The sequence below is a fragment of the Hemitrygon akajei genome, chromosome 6, assembly GCF_048418815.1.
Source record: "Hemitrygon akajei chromosome 6, sHemAka1.3, whole genome shotgun sequence".
NCBI lineage: Eukaryota > Metazoa > Chordata > Chondrichthyes > Myliobatiformes > Dasyatidae > Hemitrygon > Hemitrygon akajei.
The window spans coordinates 124,563,737-124,584,417 of record NC_133129.1 but is presented as its reverse complement, the minus strand read 5'-3'; the positions used below and the strand labels follow the sequence as shown (position 1 = coordinate 124,584,417).

Sequence of the window (20,681 nt, the reverse complement as noted above, 5' to 3'; positions counted from 1 at the left end):
GGGCTACTTTGTACCCTTCGGCCCCTCAGAGTTGTGGCACATTCGTAACATAGGAAAAAGGATGGAGCAGCTGGAATAGTGTAGGAAAGTCTATGGTAATGCTCTTTGGTGGAAGTAATAAAGGCGTAGGCTATTTACTAAATATGGAGAGAATTCAGAAATTGGAGGTGCAAAGAGACTTGGTAGTTTGTAATGAGGTGGATCGATCAGACGCAAACCAGATAATCTGACTGTCCAGGAGATATGGTATACAAGCAAAACAAAGTAACTTAAGCCTAATTTATTGTCATAAAAAAGAAAGCACAAATAAACCACCCAAAATACTACATAGTAAGTTACAAAGATTTCCACAAAAGTTTCAGGGCTCACAATTCAAAGTCTCCACTTGATTGGTGCTGTTGTCAGGGAACTTGGTTGTCGCTGTTGTCAAGAGAACTCTGAATTCCAACTCGTAAAATCACCATGAGTCTGTCCTGGAAACTGATCGCCATCCCTGGTCTAGGTAAAGTCCCAAGAACCAAGGGATAGGTGGCCCAATAACTAGGGGTTCGATCCCCAAGCATAGCAAGACACAGAGAGACAAACAAACTCTTTGATCTCTTGTTCTTGTGGCACTAACACAGAATGGTTTCTTTCATTCAAACAACTCACGAGATCATCAACAAACATCCTGCTGACAGTGATGTATGAGGCCAGAAAGAATTCGGCTACTATCAGCAAACATTTAACAAACTTCCAGTGTTTAACTTGTACAGGCTGCTTACATGCCATGAGTTCACAAAGAGTTAAAGTCTCACTTGGAATTGTTCAGACTTTCATTTAATATTTTACAAAATTTAATACACCACAACAAGACTCCTTCAAGGTTAACTTGCTAGTTGAGTCAATAGTAAGGTAGGAAGATGCAATGTTAGCGTTTATTTGGACCAGACTAGAATATAAAATTAAGGATGTAATGCTGTGATTTTGTAAGGTACAGGTCAGATCACATTTGGAGTATTGTGAGCAGTTTTAGACTCCACATCTAAGAAAGGATGTGCTGGCATTGGAGAGTATCCAACGGAGGTTTAAAAGAATGTAAAGGGTAACATATTGGCTCTGGCCAGTACACACTAAATTTAGAAGAATGTTGTGTGATCTTTTTGAAACCTACTGAATATTGGATGGTCCAGATAGATTGGGTTTTGAGAAGATGTTTCCAATAGCGGGAGAGTCTAGAACCAGAGGCCACAGCCTCAAAATAGAAAGATGTCCCTTTAGAACAGAAATGATGAGAAATTTCTTTAGCCAATGAATCTGTGGTACTCATTGCCATAGATGGCTGTGGAGGCCAAGTCATTGGGTATTCATAAAGCTTAAATAATAGGTTTTTGTTTAGTAAGGGTGCCAGAGATTACAGGGAGAAGGTGTTAAGGGGAGAATATAAATCAGCCATGATTGAAGACTCAATGGTCTAGTATTAATGTAGAGTAAATTTTAATCAAATCATTGTAGTGCTTCACTAAAGCAAATTAATGAATGCTGCTTCCAAAATGAATGAGTCAGTTATCCACTTTGAAACTTGAATGATAAAGGCGCTGTCAAGTCAGTTGTTCTGGAGATATAGTTTCCTGATCCAATATTGACGAGGCATTTGAAGATGTATTTTCAATCATTTGCGTTAAAGGTTTTAGCAGAATCATGGGGAAAGTATGTCAAAGGATACACCGACTGTACTTCTTCACAATTACTTATTTCTTTTGCCTGTTTAGTATTACAGTACTTATTGTCTTTAAAGTATTAATTAAAATTTTAAGATTCCATTTCATTGTTGATGAATCTCGAATGTTGAAATGTCAGAGATAACATAAAACAGCAGGATCAGCTGGGAGTGTGACTTCATTGTTTCTGAAAGTTATGCAGTAAATACTTCATGATGGGTTGGTTCTGCACAGTGTAGGTGAGGTGGAAGGCAGCATTTTGCAGGGAATTCATGTCCTAGGACACCGACAAAGCAAGAGCAGGGAAGAGGTGAACCCTAGTGATTTTTGGGCCTTTTTGTGTCTAGCCTCAGATGGGATCCACACAAGTGCTGACAGTGTGATGAATTATTCATGTCTAATTTATCACTAATTATCATGTTGCCCTAGCTAAGAAATATCTGTGAGTGGCTACCCATTGAATCTTTGTCATGTGAAACGAGAAAATCCCAGGGATTGTTTGGGATGCCAGATTCACTGCACCATTTAACACTGAACCATCACTGCAAACTGTGCTTTTGCTGGGATCTACTTTTGAAGACTTTTAAACAGCCAGTATTCCCAAACTTTGTTCTCCCATGGTACGGCAGCTTGAGATAATGATGAAAATAACAAGCAACATGTGAGCCAGTCGAGCTATTCCATCTTCCTCTCCATCCTCTGTTCTTTATCATTTTCAGTTTGTCTTCCCCCACAACAGACCCTGCTATCGTGTTCTTGGTGATTATGCTAAATTCTTGGTATGGATTATTCCTGTTCTCATCCACAGGTCACTCCATGTTCTCTTTTTCCACCTCATTTCTACAGCCTGCTGCTAAACTACTGAACAACCTTACACTCTGATTATAATTTTCCAATTTTCTGACTCCATTAAGGACTATTTGGTAATCAAATTTCCATAATTTCTCCTTTGTTGATCAGCTTGTATCACCTACTTGGTTCATTGTGAAACCGTGAAAATTATTATTGCAGTAATATATAGTGATTATAATTGTGGGTGGTTGTTACAAAGCAGCCTGCAATGGTTTCTCAGCTGGTTTCAATAGTCCTGTCGTCACCTGCTTATCTTTTGCCTTTTCATTCTTTTTTCCCTATTGCAGTAACACCTGATAGTTTTAGGGTCACAGGTGCAATATCTGCCCAATATTCAGAGACCTTGTAGTGCACTGAGATACCAGAATACAGTCAATGTAAGTGATGTAGTAATGACCTATTTGAAACAAGAAAAACATTAACAATATAACCATTCTGTTTATGAAGGAGCAAAACTTGATAAGCTAAGTTATTACTTAAAAATTGTGCTGTGTTTCATAATGGAATGATAAGTATACTTGCGTATGCTTAATTTGCGTGGATGTACTGCATGCATTTTCTGGGAATACATAACAACTTTAACATTAAAAGAGAAATGAATTTTTACTACATTTTTTTACATTATGAAGAGTTACATATTTTACCAGTAGCTACACAAGCAGATCCGTGGTCATGTATCTTACAGTGAATGACTGGCATCCTGACACAACAAAGCATTTTCACATGCACAAGGCACAAGTCAGGAGTGTGACTGCAGTGAGTACCATTCCCAAACTGCACTGCAATGCTTGCCCTACTGAGTTCGACAGCACCTCACAAATCCGTAAGGGCTTTGGAACATTACCACCTGCAGATTCACTTTCAAGTTTTACACCATCCCTACATGGGAATGTATCATTCTTCCTTTCCCTTTACTGAGCCTAACCCCCAAAGCTTCCTAACTAACATCGTAGATGGAGTATTTACAAAAGAAGACTGCAATAGTTTGAAAAAGCAACTCATCACCACTTTCTCAAGGGCAGTTGACAACTGGCAATAAAAGCAGTACTTATCAACCAGCAGCACACATATACCAATAATATTATCACTACAGAAGCTAAAGGCTAGTAACTTCCCTGTAGAAAAACATAAGTACCCAGAGCCATCTTCCTTTTGCTTTGAGAAATGACTTGCCTAGTCAGCATCAAATAGGGTGTTCGGAAAGGTTCTCAAAGCCATTCTAAAAGTTCAGCAAAGGTTTGAGAAAGGTTTTTGAAGCAAGATGAGAATAAAAATGTAAATGGTATAGTGAGCAGTAATTGGCAACAATGAGGCCTGACTATTTGGACAAGCAGTGATTGGAATGCTTGTCTAAGTGACAATTCTGTTTCTGTTCCAGGCCAAATAGAACATCGTGGAGAACAGACCGAGATATGGGACTAATGAATGCTATTGGTCTGCAACCTCGAAACCCTGCCCCTTCTGTTACCTCACAAGGAACTCAAACACCTTCACCACAGCTACAGAATGCGGAAACCCAGACAGACAGGGATTTACAGGAAGCTACCACTTCAGGGACCAGCCAGGGTAAGAAGCTGGAAATGATGGGAATGATCTAAATAAGTTATAGAAGTGCTAAATGACAGAACTGTGGAAATACAAAAGAAATGATAGAATGCAAACAATTTGAAGATTAGTTATGTGTCCATCTTTACAGATGCTGCCTGACTTCCTGAACATTGCTTGTGTTTTCAATTTTTATTTCAGATCTGCTGCATGTTTTTGCCTTTCAAAATATCTACCGGTACTATTCCTGGGGATAATGCAGTCTCCTGAATCTCTTGAGTTATTTCTTTAAAACCAATTAGTTTTTATTTGCATTTTCTGAGTTCCAGCTTGTTTTTGTGTTTAATATTGCAAATGCTTAACTGTGTGGAGCAACAAAATATTGAAAACAAAATAGGGATGTATTGGGCACTTAGACACACTCACACACCATTTGCATCATCGATACACCCAAAAGGGTGTGCATTTTATTGGTACCAAGATGAGCATTAATCATTAGAAGTACAATATTATTTTAGAACAATGTTGGCTATAGTGATACTACATTTGTTTGATAATATTGGAAAAAATTAAGGACTAAAAGTTTCATTCCAAACACTTAAACTCATTCCTGCAGAATTTGATCTCTCAGTCTAACATGAAACTGTATCTAAAGACTGCTTTTTATCTGGCAGACTTCTTACAGGCAGTTACTTCCCAGTGGTATTCTGGTCAAGATTTATTGTGTACTCTTTTATATTTTGAACGCTGTCCTCATTTCATGGTATTTTCTTTTAATTAGGTCATTTAGTATTTTGTAACCAATTTTCCTTTTAGAAGAAACTAATTGGGAACAGATTTTTTAAAAACCTTTTCTCACAGAACATGCATTTGTAATTTAAAATGCAACTCTTCTTGCTTCAGCAAAATCTCAGCAAGTGTGTATTCCATTCTTCCAGCCAGGGTCCTTGGTGTTGCAAGAGAAATTTCCTCTCTATGCCAAGTCATTTGTACTCATTCCTTTGTGATTTAAATTTCATTTACCTTGCATCTTATTTCATCAAGCAAAGCCTGCTGGTGCAGTAGCCATTGGGTGGTTGCCTAGGTCTTGAAGGAATCTAAGTTATGGTAAAGTAATTTGAGCAGTTAATCTGACATGGCAAAAACTGCTAGATTCTTGACTCACTTGCATCCTGTACTCGTTAAAGCTTGCCGCCAGTCTGGTCTACAAGTGATTCCAGTTTTCCACCAGTTCATTGAGGCTTTCTGCCCTCTGATGCAGGAGTCACGACCACTGTTAACTCTTGAAGTTGTACTGGTGCAGCTCAGATAGTGAACTATGTGTATGTGAAGTTATTAAATATATCCATCAGGATGACGAGAAGATAGTCATTAGCACGACTGTCTGACATTCTAACTAAACTCAAGACACCAGGAAGAACCATCAGTATTGATTTCATCAAATAACATTTTGATTGAAATGAATCACTAATAAACTGGTTCCTCAAAAATATGGAAGATTTCAATTTATAGCACCGTATTTCATGACCTTGAGACATTCCAAGAACTGTACAACCACTGAGTAACTAGCTGGAGTGCATACTCTTTCTTGATGAAGTGCCAGCCACAGAGATAAATGGCCAAGCTGAGGAATATTGCTCAGAACAATGTGAAAAGGCTTGCTTTTCAAAATAATGCACCAGAATTTTTTTGTCTGCCTCAGAGAATAGAGCTAGCCTCTGTTTGACACCTGATTCAAAGGTAGGAATTCACAATGCATAACCTCCCCAGTCATGGCACTAAAATGTCAGCCTGAATTAAATGCCAGAGTCTCTGAGTGTGAAATTTTTTGAGCTTGTGTGGGAGATCCACAACAGCCAATTACTGGCATGGTGAAAGAAAAGTACCTTTTGTTTTCAAGTGATATTTTGCTGATTGGCTTTTGAAGGAATTTATGACCAGCCAGATGCATCAGGACCAACGTTGTTCTCAGCTTAATTAATGGTTGGAGTAACTGCTGTTGTTTCCAGTTAGATCTTTCCACCATTCAAACATAATTTGCTGTCAGCATTCTTAACAAAGAGAACCCTATGACTTTGCTTTATTTCTATAAATATGAAGGTGCAGTTTAGTGTTATGATGGTCAAAGCTTTAACCCTTAGATCAATCTTTCATATCACCATTTCTGTTCTCTGACATCACACAAAATATTGTAAAGGATTTTAGTTGACATTGAAATTATAGAAGTACACTATCCTGTCTTATTATGTTAATGTACTTTCAAGTTGCTTAGGATGGGAACATGGTAATTCCCTATGTCTGGATGTGTAACTCTAAAGCTGAAGGTGCACAGCAGATTTAGCAAAATAAACATTTATATGATACCTAGGATGTATAGTTATATTATCATTTGCGTTCGATGAGAAATAATATTTATCAAAACTGTTTCCATATTTTTCAAATGATTAATATTGTTTTAGGTTTTCTTTATCTCAATAGTGACTGACAGGAATGTCTTCTAAATTGAGAAGGTTTAACTGCACTGTCTCTTCTACAGAAAGTCTTGGGGTCTTCTTGAGCAAGCATATTTTTTAATCACTAAAACTAATTCAAATCTGAAGGAATGAGACCACACTTGGTAATAGATTTTAATTATTAAAGAGGTTGCTTTTTGCTGTGTATTTGTCTCCTTTTAGTTAGGTGGCTTCTTGAAGCCATTTTACTGGATATCTGTTAGGCCCATTTAATGAGCCTCAACCTTAATAAACCTTCAATTTCCCATCTCCATGCATCTCTGATTGTGAGCATATGCACGCTGGCATCAATCTTCTTTGTTACAAATTTAATAGTGACTTTTCCTTGCCTCCTTGCACAGAAATACCAGAGAGATTGTTTGGCAATAACTAAAGCATTGAGATTAAACTTTAATTCTCAAGAATGGAAAGAGCTTACTTATTGTAGCCAGTCACAGTGTATCCATATTTGTTTTATGCATTAGCTGCGATGTAGGCATTTTGGTATGTGCCGTATTTATTGTTCGTCTCTAATTGCTTTACACTAGTATATTTACTTTTTATCGTGCATATATGTTTGGTGGATGATGTCAGTTTGTCTGCTGTAAATATTAAAGAGGTTATGGGCATCTTCTTGGAGCTACTCCCTCCTGTAAGTGTTTAATTGTCTCCCACTATTCATGATGGTTGTGACAAGACTACAGAGTTTTGACTTGATGCATTGGGGAGGGAGTTCTGCAGAATCACACTCTTCACTTTATCTGAATGCAAGTTTGTAGAGCAGATATTCCTGTTGTGAAGTTTCTGGAGAAGTGGAACAGTTTCAATAGCAGCAACCTAACTTTGAATTTTCCCAGGAATGGGCAAATGGTGAATGATACTGGTTAAGAGAATTACAATGGATAGGTACTTGATGGGTTGGCATGGACATGATAGGTCAAAGGGCCCATTTCTGTGCTCTATGACCCAGTGGTCATCTACTTACTGCCCGTTATGCCACTGGTGTTTAGGGCAGCAGTGCTTCATTGCTGTTTCTGTAACAATTTGATTCACCCGTCAGGGTTGTTAGCCTGAGCTGAACCCCTGAACTTCGAGGGTTGGTGGACCACTCTTAGACTGCCCTCTACCTTTTGACCTGTTTGGCGCGGATGACCTAACCAATAGCCAAAGCATAAAACCCTGACTCCATCCAACATAGCACTCCAGGTCATTGAGGCATGCAAGCCTCCAAACCACAACAAGGTTGTGGTCCTCTTGGAGGTCGATTATCATCAGGTCTTCCTTATTTTTGAAGAAAGACCCATAAATTCAAGTCTTCAACAACAGTGCTTTTCAGCTTTAAGTCAGCTTAGAGTGAAGCCATTTTTACCACACAAGCACAGAACTAGTTACCACCAACAGCTCATTTTAATTTTGTTTGTGCTTTCAGATTTAGCCTAAATTTGGATAAAAATCAACTCTACAGGAGTAGACAGTGGTAGTTAGAACTGGGATCTCTGCCTCCAATATTTTTTTTCTAAGTGCTTATGTAAGGAATTCCCAAATTAATAAAACTAATTTAGTAGGAATCACTTTGGGCTTTATGAAATGAAAATGGTATATCTTAATTTTGAAAACTTCTGGCTCATTAATGCCCATGTGAACTTTAAGTTGCAGATTCTGCATTTTGTACATTAACAAACGTTCTCATTTATCTTACTGCATATTATCTTTAATGTAAAACTTTTTTCCCTATTTAAGTAGTCTGCCTAGTTACAGTATGTCGATCTATTAGCACCACATAGCTGGATGAACCACCTATCTCCCCTTGTTCCTATTAGTGACATTCTAAATAAACCTATCTTTTCAATGTCCTCTCTTGCATTTGACTGAGGAGATAGAAGTGCAAATTAGGTATCCAGAATCTGATCTGTCTCTTTGTGCTTTGAAGGCTGCTTGCAAACTCTTTGAATATTATTCTGCTTAAATAAAGATCAATGCATTATCTCTCTTAACTCTTTCTTTATGTAGTATCCAAACTGTGGAGGTCCTTATCTCTGTATTCCCTCCTTAAGACAGTTGGCAGTTTTAGTCCAGTTTTAAAGAATTTTAAGCACAATTGAAGAAATGTCATCACAATATTTTAGCAAGTTCTTTTGCACAAAAACGAAATGGGTTATAGTGACTTACTGATGAAGTTATTAGACCAGTATGCAGAGGCTTTGTCCAGAGACAAGAACATGAATCTTACCATTTTAGCTGGGGAAATTAAATTGAAGTAATCAAATCATTCTGGAATTTATTAAAAATCTTTACTGCCTTTTTTCCATTAATGCAGAATTAATGTTTGCATTTCCCAAAACTTGTTCTGCATACTGTATGTTCTCATCACATTGCTTCCTGGATAATGAGGGCATTGTATATTTTAGAAATATTCAGCAAATATGGGATCCTCTCCACATATTTTGTTAAGGCTCCACTATCCAGCCCCTTGATGTCACATAATGACTCACTAAACGTGTCCTTTCCTTACTGTGGGTAAGTTTATTTAGAAATTCCTTCTCGTCACGTGCTTTGCAGCTACACTAGCTTGGATCAGAAAGCCAAACAGAAACTGTAATTGTTGGAATTCTGAAACAAAAGCAATAAAGGATGGAAACACTCAGTAGGTGTGGAAGAGAAAACAGAGCCGAGAAACAGGGGTTAATTATTTTTCCTCACTTTCCAATTCTGTTGAATGATTCTTAACTGTTTCTTGCAGCACAGATGCAGCTTGAGTATTTCTCAGTTTTAATTTCAAGGCAGAGCAATTTCCTGCAGAAGCGTGAATCTCTGGCAGTTAGGAGGATCAATAGTGGGTACTTGTGAGCATTTTAGGAGGAGGTTATACCATTGATTTCTACCTGCTTATGTGGATAAAAAACTGCATGACACTTGACCAGTACGTAGTCTCATCACCATCTCTTAGACAATAGTCCAAGGACAGGCAACATTGTAAGGGCTGAATGGAGTTGGTTGTGATGAGATATTCAGTAATTATAGAAGGAGTCTGTGGCCTTCAGGCAGTATGGAGGAGGTCCTACTGAAGATGGTTTAGGACTTATCAACTGAATTAGAAGTTGCATTTGAACTGATTACCTTTGAATTATTGCTTGAAAAAGATGAAAACACCATAGAAACAAATGGATTAGGCATGTTAATACATGATTAAAGGACGTATAAGGAAGATGAACCTCAACCTGTACTAAGATGACGATGGTAGACTGGCTCTATCTGAGCTAGAATGGAACTGACATTATAACAGTAAGCATAAAAGGCAGGGTGCAAAGACTTCAACTAATAACACGCCACATGGAGTCTTTAAAAAATGCAACAATCCCAGATAGAAACAGGAAATGAGAGCTTAATATATGTATAATTGGCTAATAGGGGGCACAAATGAAGGTAGAACAGTAGATGTGATGTATATGGATTTTACGAAGCATTTGACAAGAATCCCTATGGTAGGCTCATAGCAAAAGTCAGGAGGCACAGGATACGGGGAAAATTGGCTGAGTGGATTCAAATTGGCTTGCCCACAGGGATCTGATCTGCGACTCGTCTTTCATGATTTTTACAAATGACTTGAATGAGGAAGTGGAAGAGTACCGATGAGACAAAGGTTGGTGGTGTTATGAATAGTGTGGAATGCTGTCGTAGGTTACAACAGGTCTTTGATAGGATGGAGACCTAAGTTGAGAAGTAGCAGATGGAGTTCACTCCAGAAAAGTTCACCTCATCATAACTCAAGATGTGAACTCAGGATTAACTTTGGAAGGTTGAACTTAAAGGCAAAACACAGGGTTAATGGCAGGTTTCTTAGCAATGTGGAGGAATCCACTTCCAGAGATCCCTCAAAGCTGCCAAGCAAGTTTATAGGGTAAATAAGAAAGTATCTTGGCCTTCTTTAGTTGGAGGATTTAGTTCAAAAGCTGTGAAATTATGTTGCAGTTCCATAAAACTCTGGTTGGACCACACTTGCAGTACTTTGTTCAGTTCTGATCCCCTTTATAGGAAGCTTTAGAAAGGGTGCAGAAGAGATTTACCAGGATGCTGCCTGAGTAAAGAACATGCATTATGAGGATAGGTTGAGTCAACAAGGCTTCTCTTTGGAGCGAAGGAAGATTGGACATGACTTGACAGGTGTATAAAATGACAAGAGGTTTGGAGTGGACAGCCAGTATGGAAATGGCTAATACAACAGGACATGACATTAAGGTGTTTGAAAGAAAATCTGGGGAGATGTCAGAGATAGTTTTTTTTTTACACAGAGTGAGTGATGGGTACATACAATGCACTTGCTACAGGCAGCTGTGGAGGCCAGGTTACTGGTTTCATTTAAAGAAGACGTTGATAGGCACTTGATTACTCAGATCATGAAAGGTATGGGGAGAAGACTGGAGAATGGGGTTGAAAGGGAAATGGCGAAGTAGCAAAGCAGACTCCAAAGGCCAAATGGCTGAATTCTGCTCCTATGTCTGATGGTCTTATAGTCTAACACCAACAAAAGAACATCCAGAACATGAGAATGATGTGGACTAGCAGAGTTGAGAGTAGGAAAATCCAGTTGGAAGTGACCATAATATCAAATTGTTGAGTAACAATTGAGAGAAACATATCATGAGGAAAAGAGTGAGTGACCATTTTGATTTTAAGGGTTGTGACTACGACTTGGGAAATAAAATGGGTGGCACTAGACCACGATGTAAAACGACATTGGGAAAAATTGACAAACTTGTTCAAACATTCAAAGGATTCAATGCACATTTATTTTCAAAGTGTGTATGGAGTATGCAACCTGAGATTCGTCTTCACCACAGACAGTCACGAAACAAAGTACCATGGGACCAGTTCAAAGAAAAATATCAACCCCCACCCATGTCAAAGAAAAAAACAAATCACGCAAATGGCAACAAGAACATTGACCTCCCCCTCCCCCCACAAAAAAAAACAAATCTCGCTAACAGTAACAAGAAAGAACAAACAAAAACACAATATAAAACACAAAATCGAAGGAGTCCATATTCAGTTCAGCTCAGTGTTTGTACCTGCAGGCCACCCCGATTCAAAGTCACGCAAAGTAACAGCAGAAATAGGAGCGACCAGAAACACAGCATAATGTGTTCAACAGTAACATTCATGGATACAAGAAAAAAAATAAACATGCACATTCAGACTCCATTAGAGAGTGAAGAAACAAGAAAAGCTGAGGGTAAATGACAAAGTATTTGCTCAAGGTATAGATGGTGCATTGGCGCACTAGTAAACTGCTGCCTCACAATTACAGCGACCCAGGTTCAATCCTGGCCTTGGATGCTGCCTGTATGGATCTTGAGCATTTTCCCTGTGATCGTGCGGGTTTTCTCTGCATGCTTCAGTTTCCTCCCACAGCCCAAAGATGTGTGGATTAGTAGGTAGATTAGTCACAGTAAGTTGTCCCTAATGTGTGTGTGAGTTGTAGAATCTGGGAAAAATTGATGGGAATGTGGGGAAGATAAAATGTGATGGGCATTAATGGTGTCTGATATACAGCATGGACTCAGTGGGCTGGGGCCATTTAGATTGTTCTGTGATGTTCTAAAAGGTATGCATGAAATTCATGAAGAATGCTGAAACAAAGACATTAAAAAAATGAATCGAAAATTAAGTTCTCGAGGATCATGAAAGAAAATAGTGAAATATACAGGTAAAAAGTCATGATGACAATTTGGTCACTGAAGGACAGTCGAGATAAGAGAAACCATGATGATGATTTGGAAGAAACAGTAAATTATTAATTTTGTTTCAATTTTAATAAGGGGGCTTAGCAAATGAGTGTGTTAGAAAATATTAGAAATGAAATAACCCCAATTGACATAATAAGAGGAACAAAATGCAATAAAGTAATGAAATCTGGCAGATAAAATCACCTGTCTACTTGGACTACATTAATTAAACAATTCAAGGAAACGATCATGTCCTTGATTATGTGTATTTACTAATAATTCATTCTAAATGGGTATAGTACCAGAGTTCTGGTAGATGGCTAAAATTGTTATTGTATGTAAGAAGGAATAGTTTGGTATCCACAGAATATTTCACCACATTGTGTGCAGTGAGAAAATTAATAGATTTCTTCCTAACAGAGAAAATAGACATTTTGGAATTAAACATATAAAAAGTAAACTGTCAAACATTTCAAAATGGAAAGTCATTTTTTGACTTACCCCACTAGCTCTTAATTTCAGAGAATACAAACAGTAAATGAAATGAAACGGTAAAATTTTCAAAAGGATCTTCAAAGTTTCGCCAATACACTATAAGGCCAGTGAGGACAGAGTCCGTGGGTAAAGTAACGGGGAAGTGGCGGCCACATGGAATCAAAGATTAGGAGTAAAGAATAAGGGCACACAGTAGGTGGTGGAGTCCCAGGAAGCTCAGTCATAGGGCCACAGATGTTAATAATTTATATTAACAATAAATTTGGAGTTGACATTGAATTGGGTGGCTTCCAATGAACAGAACTACACAATTTACAGAAAAAAATCAGTAAGTTTGACTAAGCATGTAATTAGTAATTGTCTTCCAACACAGATGAATACAAGGAATTAACTTTGAATAAATAATTGAGATCACACATTGGAAATTAGAGAAGAGGGAAAATAAAATGAGAATATATAACAAAGATCATCAAAAATTGTGAACACAAGAAAAGCACATTACAATAAGAATGTGACTGTACAGCAGAGACGGTAAAATTAAGGATTTTTGAGCTTTGATTAGACCACATTTGGAATAATGTGTTCTGTGCTGGATGCCAAATAGTAAAAATAACATAGAAGTATTGTAGCCAGTGAATCTGAATGAATCCGCCACAGTTGTTACTGACTTTATCAAGACCTGTGCAGGTGAGTGTGTGCCTTTGAGAACATACTGCACTCAGAGTGGAGATTTTGAGTCTTTAGCTCCTTCGATGCTTCAGCAAAGTGACACTTCAATGAGAGAAGGTGAAACGCTGTAGGTAGATCTTTTTTCAATTTATTTATTGTTTCTTTCCTTATAATTGCACAGTTAGAGCAATAGGGATGCCAGGCAGGACAGTTGAATGCTCCTCTTGCAGGATGTAGGAAGTCAGAGAGACTTCCAGTGTCTCTGATGACTATAACTGCAAGAAGTACATCCAGCTGCAGCTTCTAACAAACCACATTAAGGAGATGAAGCTGGAACTGGATGAACTCCAGATCATCGGGAAGCTGAGGGTGTGATAGATAGGACATATAGAGAGGTGCTTACACCAAGCTGCAGGGCATGGGGAACTGAGTGACAGGAGGGTGAAATGGTTTAGACAGTCAGTACAGAGTACCCCTGCAGCCGTCCTCCTCAACAGCAGATATATCACTTTGGATACTGTTAGGGGAATGGAAACAGCCTAGAAATTCAGAGTGGTCAGGTCTTTGAAGGGAGTGGAAGAGAAAAGGCAAGCTGTGGTGATAGGGAATTCATTATTTAGGTGAACAGTAAGGAGGTTCTGTGGCCAAGAACAAGATACCCGGATGGCATGTTGCCTCCCAGGTGCCAAGGTCCAGGACATCTTGGATCTAGTCCTTAGCATTCTTAAGTGGGAGAGTGAATAGCCAGAGCTCATGGTCCACATAGATACTAATGACATAGGTAGGAAGAGGGACGAGGTTCTGCAAGGTGAGTTCAGGGAGTTAGTTGCTAAGTAAAAGGACAGGGCCTCCAGGTTGGTGATCTCAGGATTGCTAGCCAGGCCAGAAATAGGAAGATCGTACAGTTTAACACGTGGTTAAGGAGTTGGTGTAGGAGGGAGGACTTCAGACTTTTGGATTATTGGGCTCTCTTCCAGGGAAGGTGGGACCTGTACAGAAGAGACAGCTGCACCTAAACTAGAGGGGGTCTAAAATCCTAGCAGGAAGGTTTGCTAGTAATGCTCAGGGAGGTTTAAACTGGAGTTGCAGTGGGTGAGAGCCAGACTGCCTGAACAGATAGTAGAGTGGTTGTGGACACAGATGTTGTTAAGACCTCAGACAAAAGGTTGAGCAAGGTGGGATTAATGTTATGAGTTGTGTCTATTTCATTGCAAGAAGTAGTGTAGGAAAGGCAGATGAGCTCAGGGCATGGAACAACACTGGAATTATGGTATTGTAGCTACTTGTTTGCAGGAGGTACAGTAATGGCAGCTCAGTATTCCAGGGTTCCATTGTTTTAGATGTAATAGAGCAGGACAGATTAAAGGCGGAGGGGAGGCGTTACTAGTCAGGGAAAATGTCATGGCAGTGCTCAGGCAGGACAGACTGGAGAACTTATCTAGTGAGGCTTCATGGATGGAAGTGAGGAATAAGAAAGGTATGACCACTTTAATTCCGCAATATTATAGAGCACCCAAAACTCCACGGACTTAGAGGAACAAATTTGTAGAGAGATTGCAAACTTGCAAGAAACTTAAGTTTTTTGATAGTAGGTGATTTTAACTTTCTCCATATTGGCTGGGACTTCTATACTGTAAAAGGGCTGGATAAGAAAAGAGTCTGTCAGATGTGTTCAGGAAAATTTCCTTATTCAGTACATAGAAGTCCCAACAAGGGAGTGTGTTATACTTGATCTCCTTTTAGGAACGAGACAGGGCAGAATGCAGAAGCTCATAGGAGAGCACATTTCATCTAATGATCATAATGCCATTAGTTTCAAGGTAATTATAAAAAAGATCTGGTCCTCGGGTTGAGATTCTAAATTGGAGAAAGGTCAGTTTTGATGGTATCAAAAAGGATCTGGCAAATGTGGATTGGGGCAGGCAGTATTCTGGCAAAGGTGTACTTGGTAAGTGGCAGGCCTTCAAAAGTGAAAACTTTGAGAGTACAAAGCTTGTATTTGCCTGTCAGAATAAAAGGCAAAGATAACACATTTAGGGAACCCGAGAGATATCGAGGCCCTGGTTAAGAAAAAAGATGTGTAACAGCTACAGGCAGAAACAAATGAGGTACTTGTGCCATATAAGAAATGCAAGAGAGCACTGAAAAAGAAATTGGGAGGCCTAAAAGAAGGCATGAGGTTCCTCTAACAGACAAGATGAAAGAGAATCTGAAGGGCTTCGAAGGATAGGTTAAGAAAAAAAGGATTGCAAGGGACAAAATTGGTTCTCTGGAAGATCAGACTGCTAATCCGTGTTTGGAGCCAAAAGGGATGGGGGTGATCTTAAATGGATTTTTGCATCTCTGTTTACTCAGGAGGTGGACATAGAATCTATAGAAGCAGTGAGGTCATGATATCTGTACAGATTAAGGAGGAAGAAGTGTTGACTTTCTTGAGGCAAATTTGGCTAGACTAATCCCCAAGGCTTGATTCGGTGTCCCCTCAGACCCTGTGTGAGGCAAGTGCAGAAATTATAGGGGCCCTAGCAGAGATACTTAAATCACCCTTAGCAACAGGTGAGGCAGTGGAGGATAACTAATGCTGCTCCACTATTTAAGAAAGGCTCTAAGGATAGATCAAGAATTTATAGATCAGTGAGCTTGACATTAGCAGTAGGAAAATTATTGGAAGATAATCTAAGGGACCAGATATATGAGAGGGATTAATTAGGGATAGCCAACGTGGCTTTATGCGTGGTAGGTCACATCTGACCAATTTTTCAATAATGTTACCAGGAAAGTTGATGAAGGCAAAGCAGTGGATGTTGTCTACAGCAAGGCATTTGACAAGATCCCCCCAGGGAGATTGGTCCAGAAGGTTTAGTCACTTGACATTCAAGATGAGGTAGTAAATTGGATTAGACATCTGTTTTGTGGGAGAAGCCAGAGAGTGGTGGTAGATGGTTGTCTCTCTGACTGGAGTCCTGTGACTAGTGGAGTGTTGCAGGGATCAGTGCTGGATCTGTTGTAGTTTGTCATTGATGTTAATGATCTAGATGATAATGTGGTAAACTGGATTGGCAAATTTGCAGATGACACCAAGATTGGGGGGTATAATAGACAGCAAGGAAGACTATCAAAACACAGCAGGATCTGGACCAGCTGGAAAAAAGATGGAATTTAATACAGATAAGTGTGTGGTGCTGCACTAATGGGAGGACCAACCAGGGCAGGTCTTGCACAGTAAGCAGTAGGGGAGTGCCGTAGAACAAAGGATCTGGGAACACAGGTCCATTGAAAGTGGCTTCTCAGTTACACAGGGTAATTAAGAAAACTTTTGGCACATTGCCTTCACAGATCTAAGTATTGAGTACAGGAGTTGGGATGTTATGTTGAAATTGTAAAAGATTTTGGTGAGGAATATTGTGTGCAGTTTTAGTCACTTACCTACAGGAAAAATGTAAGTAAGACTGAAGCTGTACAAACAAAATTTAGAAGGATGTTGCCGGGTCTGGAGGATCTGGGCTATTAGGAAAGATTGAATAGATTAGAACTTTATTCCCTAGAAAATAGAAGATTGAGGGGAGATTTGATAGAGGTATACAAAATTATGAGGGGTATAAGTAGAGTAAATGCAAGCAGGCTTTTTCCACTAAGATTGGATAAGACTAAAACTAAAGGTCATGGGTTAAGGGTGAAAGCTGAAATGTTTAAGAGGAACATGGCGGGAAACTTCTTCATTCAGAGGGTGGCGAGAGTGTGGAACAAGCTGCCGGCACAAGTGGTGGATGCGATTTTGATTTGCAAATTTAAGAGAAGTTTGGATAGGTACATGGACTGGGGGGGTGGGGGTGGTGGTTATGGAGGGCTATGGTCTGGGTGTAAGTCAATGGGACTAGGCAGTATAAATGGTCCTATATGGACTGGATGGGCTGAAGGGCCTATTTCTGTACTGTAGTTTTCTATAACTGTACGTTGGAGAGCCTTCTAACTGATTGCATCAACATCTGGTATGGAAGGGTCAATGCACAGGATCGTATAAAGCTGTAGAAAGTTGTAAACTCAGCCAGCTCCATAATGGGCACTAGCCTCCCCAGCATTGAGGAGATCATTAGGATCCCCATCACCAAGGATATGCCCTCTTCTCATTGCCACCGTCAAGGTGGTATAGGAGCCTAAAGACACATGCTCAACATTTCAGGAACAGCTTCTTCCCTACTGCCGTCATGTTACTGAATGGACAGTGAGCCCATGCATATTACTTCACTTTTTCACTTTTTTGTACTAATTTATTTTATAAATATTTATAATAATTGTAATTTATAGTTTTTTTATTATTATGTATTACAATGTACTGCTGCCGCAAAACAAATTCCATGACATGCTAGTGATATTGGACCAGATTCTGGTTCTGTTTCAGTGCGAGATATGTTAAGATGCATGGAGCAAGGAGATTATATCTATCAGGAAAGGTTGAACCCTCCCAAGTTGGTTTCCCAAGGATGGAGGGAATGAGTAGTAGGAGTTGTGAGTCAGTGATCAAAAAGAGGATCTTAAAAACTGTGACATATTTTGACAGTGTAGATGTGTTGGTAGTTTCCCATATGTGGAAGCAGATAAACCACAACATAATAAGATGGAGACGGAGAAATTAGAGGTGAATTCAGAAGATATTTATTGGTGAGCATGTGAAATGTATTCAAACAATAGTAGAAATCAATAGTATTGATGCATTAAATGCAAAACTGGATAACATTTGGGGTAGAGAAATAGAGATGTATATTCGTGAGATGAGAGGATGAGTGGGCCATAATTACCAGCAATGATGTGTTTCTGCATCCTTCATTCTATGAAATCACTGCTTTGCTGTTTGTGTGGCCTTCCTTGTGCAAATTCATTCCCACCTTTTTCATAGAACAGCACTTTAAATAGGTCAATGGTAGCAGAGTGCTTTGAGGTATTCTGAAAAATACAATATAAATGCAATCTTTATTTTCAGGTTGCAATTTTAGCTCAGCAGTACATCACTCATATCGCTAAGAGAAATTAGAAGGATTCAAAAATCGCACCACAGATTTGACCACACAGTTCCAATTGACATTTCTGGATAGCTTTGAACTATGAAAAATTGAAAGTGCTGCTTTCCTTCTCGAAGATCCGCACACCAAGTCTTGTCTGTCTGGTCACATGGAAATAATCATGTCCATGGAATTATTTGTAATGTTTGTAATATACATGTATGTTTGTAATATACATAAATGATCTGGATGATGGGGTGGTAAATTGGATTAGTAAGTATGCTGATGATACTAAGGTAGGAGGTGTTGTGGATAATGAGGTGGGTTTTCAAAGCTTGCAGGGAGATTTATGCCGGTTAGAAGAATGGGCTGAACGTTGGCAGATGGAGTTTAATGCTGAGAAGTGTGAGGTTCTACATTTTGGCAGGAATAATCCAAATAGAACATACAGGGTAAATGGTAGGGCATTGAGGAATGCAGTGGAACAGAGAGATCTAGGAATAACAGTGCATAGTTCCCTGAAGGTGGAGTCTCATGTAGATAGGGTGGTGAAGAAGGCTTTTGGAACGCTGGCCTTTATAAATCAGAGCATTGAGTACAGAAGTTGGGATGTAATGTTAAAATTGTACAAGGCATTGGTAAGGCCAAATTTGGAATATTGTGTACAGTTCTGGTCACCGAATTATAGGAAAGATATCAATAAATTAGAGAGAGTGCAGAGACGATTTACTAGGATGTTACCAGGGTTTCAGCACTTAAGTTACAGAGAAAGGTTGAACAAGTTAGGTCTCTATTCATTGGAGCGTAGAAGGTTGAGGGGGGATTTGATCGAGGTATTTAAAATGTTGAGAGGGATAGATAGAGTTGACGTGAATAGGCTGTTTCCATTGAGAGTAGGGGAGATTCAAACGAGAGGACATGATTTGAGAGTTAGGGGGCAAAAGTTTAAGGGAAACACGAGGAGGTATTTCTTTACTCAGAGAGTGATAGCTGTGTGGAATGAGCTTCCTGTAGAAGTAGTAGAGGCCAGATCAGTTGTGTCATTTAAGGTAAAATTGGATAGGTATATGGATAGGAAAGGAGTGGAGGGTTATGGGCTGAGTGCGGGTAGGTGGGACTAGGTGAGATTAAGAGTTCGGCACGGACTAGGAGGGCCGGAATGGCCTGTTTCCGTGCTGTGATTGTTATATGGTTATATGGTTATATGGTTATTCAAAGAGCAGGGATATTTTCCCAGAAACATGTTAATCAACATCATTTTTAAAGCAGTTTGTCTTATCATTTATCATTCTGCTTGTTATGAAACTTTGTGTGTAAGTTGGCTGCCACATTTGTTGACATTACAGAAATGAAAATGATGAACTTGGGTGTTTGAATCGTGTCATGCAAGTTGGGGGTCACACTTTTGAGCTTTAGCTCAGTTGATGCAGACAGTGTCATGTTTACATTTTTTCATTGTTGCTTTTTTCTCGGATTCACTGCACAATTAGGGTGGAGGAAATTTAGGGTGCAGTAATAAATTTTTAACAAGATGTGATGGCAATGCTTTCCATAATTACAGACTTACTTAGAAATTGCCATATGAAATATCAGATTGTTGACAGTCAGTGATACAACAGAAACTGTTCTATAACTAGATTACAGAAGGGCCTGTGACTACCATTATGCCTAATCAACAACCAGTACACATTGATGTCCACATTTACTTGCATTTCAAGCCACCTGTCTGTCAAGGGGCTTCTGTAATGATTTGTCCAGCTTTCAAGCATCATGAATATAACCTCATTAATTCTCCCTGTCTGAATAGAAGCATAGGATGTTGGGTCATTTCTTCAGGTGTAATAGAAATCTGTACATTTTATTCTTCCAAAACGCTGCTACATTTGCATCACTAAAAAAAATCAAACATTTGAAAGATTGATTTTTATTCATTAAGACAATTGAAATATGGAACGTGCGCCTTAAGAAACAGTTTGTGATCCAGTTGAATAAAGAACAGGCTTAAGAGTCCGAATTTTCTTTTTTCACTAGACCTAAACCTGTGCTTAGCTCATCTGTTTTGTAGAATAGTTCATTCTAGATTTTAATATACAATCAGTGGCCACTTTATTAGGTACCTCTTATACCTAATAAAGTGGTCACAGAGTATGTTTGTGATCTTCTGCTGCTGTAGCCCATCACTTCCAAGGTTTGATGTGTTGTGTATTC

General features: G+C 39.0%; 1 protein-coding gene across 4 annotated transcripts in view; it reads left to right on the top strand.

Moving 5' to 3' along the window:
• The window catches only part of LOC140729445 (activating molecule in BECN1-regulated autophagy protein 1-like), a 397,371-nt gene that overhangs the window by 352,659 nt on the left and 24,031 nt on the right, over nt 1–20,681 (top strand). For all 4 annotated transcript variants that reach the window (XM_073049187.1, XM_073049188.1, XM_073049189.1 and 1 more), the window contains one exon: nt 3,931–4,118. In XM_073049187.1, the coding sequence (XP_072905288.1) occupies nt 3,931–4,118 (188 nt within the window). The remainder of the gene's footprint in view (nt 1–3,930; nt 4,119–20,681) is intronic.